The sequence below is a fragment of the Anarrhichthys ocellatus genome, unplaced genomic scaffold (assembly GCF_004355925.1).
Source record: "Anarrhichthys ocellatus isolate YVR2014 unplaced genomic scaffold, GSC_Weel_1.0 scaffold3840, whole genome shotgun sequence".
In the NCBI taxonomy this organism is placed as follows: Eukaryota; Metazoa; Chordata; class Actinopteri; order Perciformes; family Anarhichadidae; genus Anarrhichthys; species Anarrhichthys ocellatus.
The window spans coordinates 1-3,467 of NW_022283814.1; the positions used below are offsets into that span (position 1 = coordinate 1).

Consider the following 3,467-nt stretch of genomic DNA (forward strand, 5'->3'; position numbering starts at 1 on the left):
AGAGAGAGAGAGACAGGGAGAGACAGAGAGAGAGAGAGAGAGAGAGATGAAGAGAGAGAGATGAAGAGAGAGAGGAGGCGACGACGGTCTTTGGATGTTGATTTTAGACCAGAAGAAAAAAGTTTGTCACTTCAGAGCAGAAAAGATGATGAGGAGAAGCAAAGAAACAGGAGGAGGAAGACAATGATGGAATAGGAGGAGACCAGGAGGAGATCAGGAGGACCAGGAGGACGAGGAGGAGATCAGGAGGATGTCTGAGGAGCGAGGATGTTGTACAGATTGTAAAATCTGTGATTGTAAACTGGAGAAATAAAACTTTCTCAAAACGGAGAAAATAAAGTGAAACAAGAGCAAACGTAATGTGGAGAATCTGTGAGTCTGAATCTTTCACGTTTTCTACTGTTGACTTCTTTTTTCTTTCTTTGATTCAGTTTCATGTTGACTTTCACAGCTGTTGAGTGAGTTGGAGCCGGTTGGTCTTTTGTTTTATAGAAATTATCAAATATGATAGTATTATATTATGCATTATGTTTCTAAAGTTAGATCAGGTGTTTTTTGCATTATCACTCAGTCTTTATAACCACGGTGGTTCCTCCTCTCTTCATGTATAATAATGATAGTTAAAGCTGCAAGCAGTGATGAACATGGTAACAGTGAAGCTGTTTATGTAGGTGGTGAATATCGTCTTTGTGTTGGTCCTCGTCTCTGGGCGTCATGGTAAATCCTGACAAACTACACCTATTTAAACAACAAGTATTGATATTTACACAATCACTCTGATAAGTTAAGAGTTTCCATTGTGGCAGCTTTTGATTTTAGAAAGATAAGAGGAAGTGCATTTGTTTGGGGCTATTTCCAGTGGAGGATTAATCCACTTTTGGTGCTCTAGTATTAAAAGAAACTACATTTCCCTGTTTGTAGTTTACTGTCAGCAGAAGAAAACAACACCCATCAGACGTCATGTGATGAGTGAAGAGAAACAATGTTAAATGAAACCCAGCAGCTGTGTTCGGCTGTGTTCGGGGCCTCCGTCATGGACGACGTGACACCTGGAAGCCCTCAAGGTGAGATGCACCTGAAGGACTACAACTATCTGGCCCTAGTCCTCGGTGTCCCCCTAATCCTGGTCATCATCCTGGGGAACGTCCTGGTGTGTCTGAGCGTGCTCACCGAGCGCTCTTTGAAAACCGCCACCAACTACTTCATCGTCAGCCTGGCGGTGGCCGACCTTCTGCTGGCCGTGCTGGTGCTGCCGCTCTACGTCTACTCTGAGGTCAGTGTTTATGAGGACTAGTGTGACTTTAACCCACCATGTGAGGACATGTTAGAAGGGGGGATGTGTATAGTGAGGACAGTTATGTTCAGGGAGGATTCATCATTTGGTTCAATCGGTGTGTCTGTCATTCTTCTTCCTCTCCTGTTTCTTCTTCTTGTGTTTAGTTTCTGGGTGTCTGGACGTTGAGCACCTTTATTTGTGATGCTCTGATGACCATGGACGTGATGCTGTGCACCGCCTCCATCCTCAACCTGTGTGCCATCAGTGTGGACAGGTGAGTCCACCACCTGTCCAACACGTCTGTCTCAAGGTCCAACCTGGATCTGAGATTCGTTTAAAGAACAGTCAGTTCAGATTCTCGTGTGACAACTAGAGAAGTTTTGTCTGTTTTAAAGACTTTAAAAACCAGACATCCTTTGTGACTCAGCTGTCCCGTGTCGTGTTTCAGGTACATAGCGGTGGTGGTCCCTCTGAGGTACAACAGGAACCAGTTCAGCGTCCGTCAGCTGGCCCTCATCACCGCTACCTGGGTGCTGTCTCTGGGCGTGGCCAGTCCGGTCCTCTTCGGTCTGAACCAGGTGCCGGGTCGCGATCCGAGCGTATGCAGACTGGAGGACGACTGGTTCGTGGTGTACTCGTCCGTGTGCTCTTTCTTCGTGCCGTGTCCCGTGATGCTCTTCTTGTATTATTGGATTTTTCGAGGCCTGCGGCGATGGAGCAGTCGGCACCGGTCAGCCGGTGGTCGAGCCGGTCGTCGAGCCCTCTCTTTGCATCTCAGCTCGGCTTTGATGAGGCGGGCGAAGGGTCAAGGGAAGGCCACGTACGGCGAGCCGGCCGGGCTAAGCCCCGCCTCTCCGTCCGCTGTCTCCGTGACAACGCCCTCTGCAACCCCGGAGGGCGCGGGGGTCGCCGTGGAGAGCGACCCGATGACGACGCAGATAGACACCGACGTCAGCCCAATGAAGACGAACGCTGCAGAGAGAGGAAGAAGAAGAAGAAACAGCAAGAGCAGCAGAGTCAGCGGCAGAGAACGGAAGGCCATGAAGGTTCTTCCTGTCGTCGTCGGTGAGTCTCACTCGTTCTACATCCAATCAGGTGCGAGAACACAGGAAGCAACTATCCTACAGGCAGACAAACAGGAAACATACTCTTCCTCATTTACTTCTACTTCCAGAGCTGCTGCTGCTTCATCTTCCTCTTCCTCTTCTTCTTCCTCCTTTTCCTCTTCCTCTTCCTCTTCTTCTCCTTTTCCTCTTCTTCTTTTGCCTCTTCTTCTTCCTGTTCCTCTAATATCTAGACGAACAGACGGACAGACAGACAGTAGTTCCTGCTACAGTCAGTGTCACAAAGTGAAAACAGAAGCAGCGTCTCAGCTGTTTACAGATAAAACACACATTATATATTATTAAAAACAGAAAATATGAGATATTCTTCACCTCAATCGTCCCTTTTTATTTCCTCACAATGAAGTTTAAATAGAAGCTTCCAACTACAAAAATATCTGACATTACTAAATCCTGTTTTCTTAAATTGAATTCATGTTTTTGGAACCCTGAGAACCGTCACAGTGTGAACGTCTTTGTCTCTTCACACGTTAAATATTCACGTTGACGAGAATACTTATGGAGACACTGGAGATGTTTTGTATTTGGTGTGTGAGATGCAGCAGAATAACACTCTGCTCTTCATGTGTTACAGTAACAGAGCGAAGCTGTGATCCTCGCAGTAAAAATAGACACTGCTTCTACCTATCTCCGTGGAAACCGTCTCAGGAGCAGCTTTACACCAGAGACACATTTACTCACAACACTCACCGAGCAGAGAGCGCCTGCACCACGGCTCTTCATCATTCTCCTGTTGATGGTCATGAAACATGTTTAACCTGTAGAAGTCTGATCACCTTGGGTTCAGGAAAGAGAGTCTTAAGAGTTAAAGTTCCCCCCAGAAATGTTTTAGGACCAAGTAAAAAAGAATAATAGAGCTGGAGGACTGTTTATGTCCTCAAGGTGTTCCCAGTCCTCTGATTGGACAGCTCATCTAGAATCTGTGTATATTCATGGAACTGTTTTATGTTTGTTCATAAACAATGAACGAATGAAAGATCGACTCAACCGAAATCTACATGAACAATATTATTACACCACCACGACCTGTAATATTCTTTGTTATGCAGATGATACAGTCTTATATT

At 46.0% G+C, this 3,467-nt stretch overlaps 1 protein-coding gene across 4 annotated transcripts in view; it reads left to right on the top strand.

The window, feature by feature from the left end:
• Window positions 1-71: 71 nt before the first annotated feature.
• The window catches only part of drd4-rs (dopamine receptor D4 related sequence), a 4,142-nt gene continuing 746 nt past the window's right edge, over window positions 72-3,467 (top strand). Inside the window, exons 1-5 of one of the 4 annotated variants that reach the window (XM_031841115.1) lie at window positions 72-372; window positions 922-1,273; window positions 1,441-1,550; window positions 1,725-2,341; window positions 2,975-3,139. In XM_031841115.1, the coding sequence (XP_031696975.1) occupies window positions 983-1,273; window positions 1,441-1,550; window positions 1,725-2,341; window positions 2,975-3,139 (1,183 nt within the window). In that variant the 5' untranslated portion in view covers window positions 72-372; window positions 922-982. Of the gene's footprint in view, window positions 1,274-1,440; window positions 1,551-1,724; window positions 2,342-2,974; window positions 3,462-3,467 lie in introns of those variants that run through there. The other 3 variants (XM_031841117.1, XM_031841116.1, XM_031841118.1) reach the window with 3 other exon arrangements.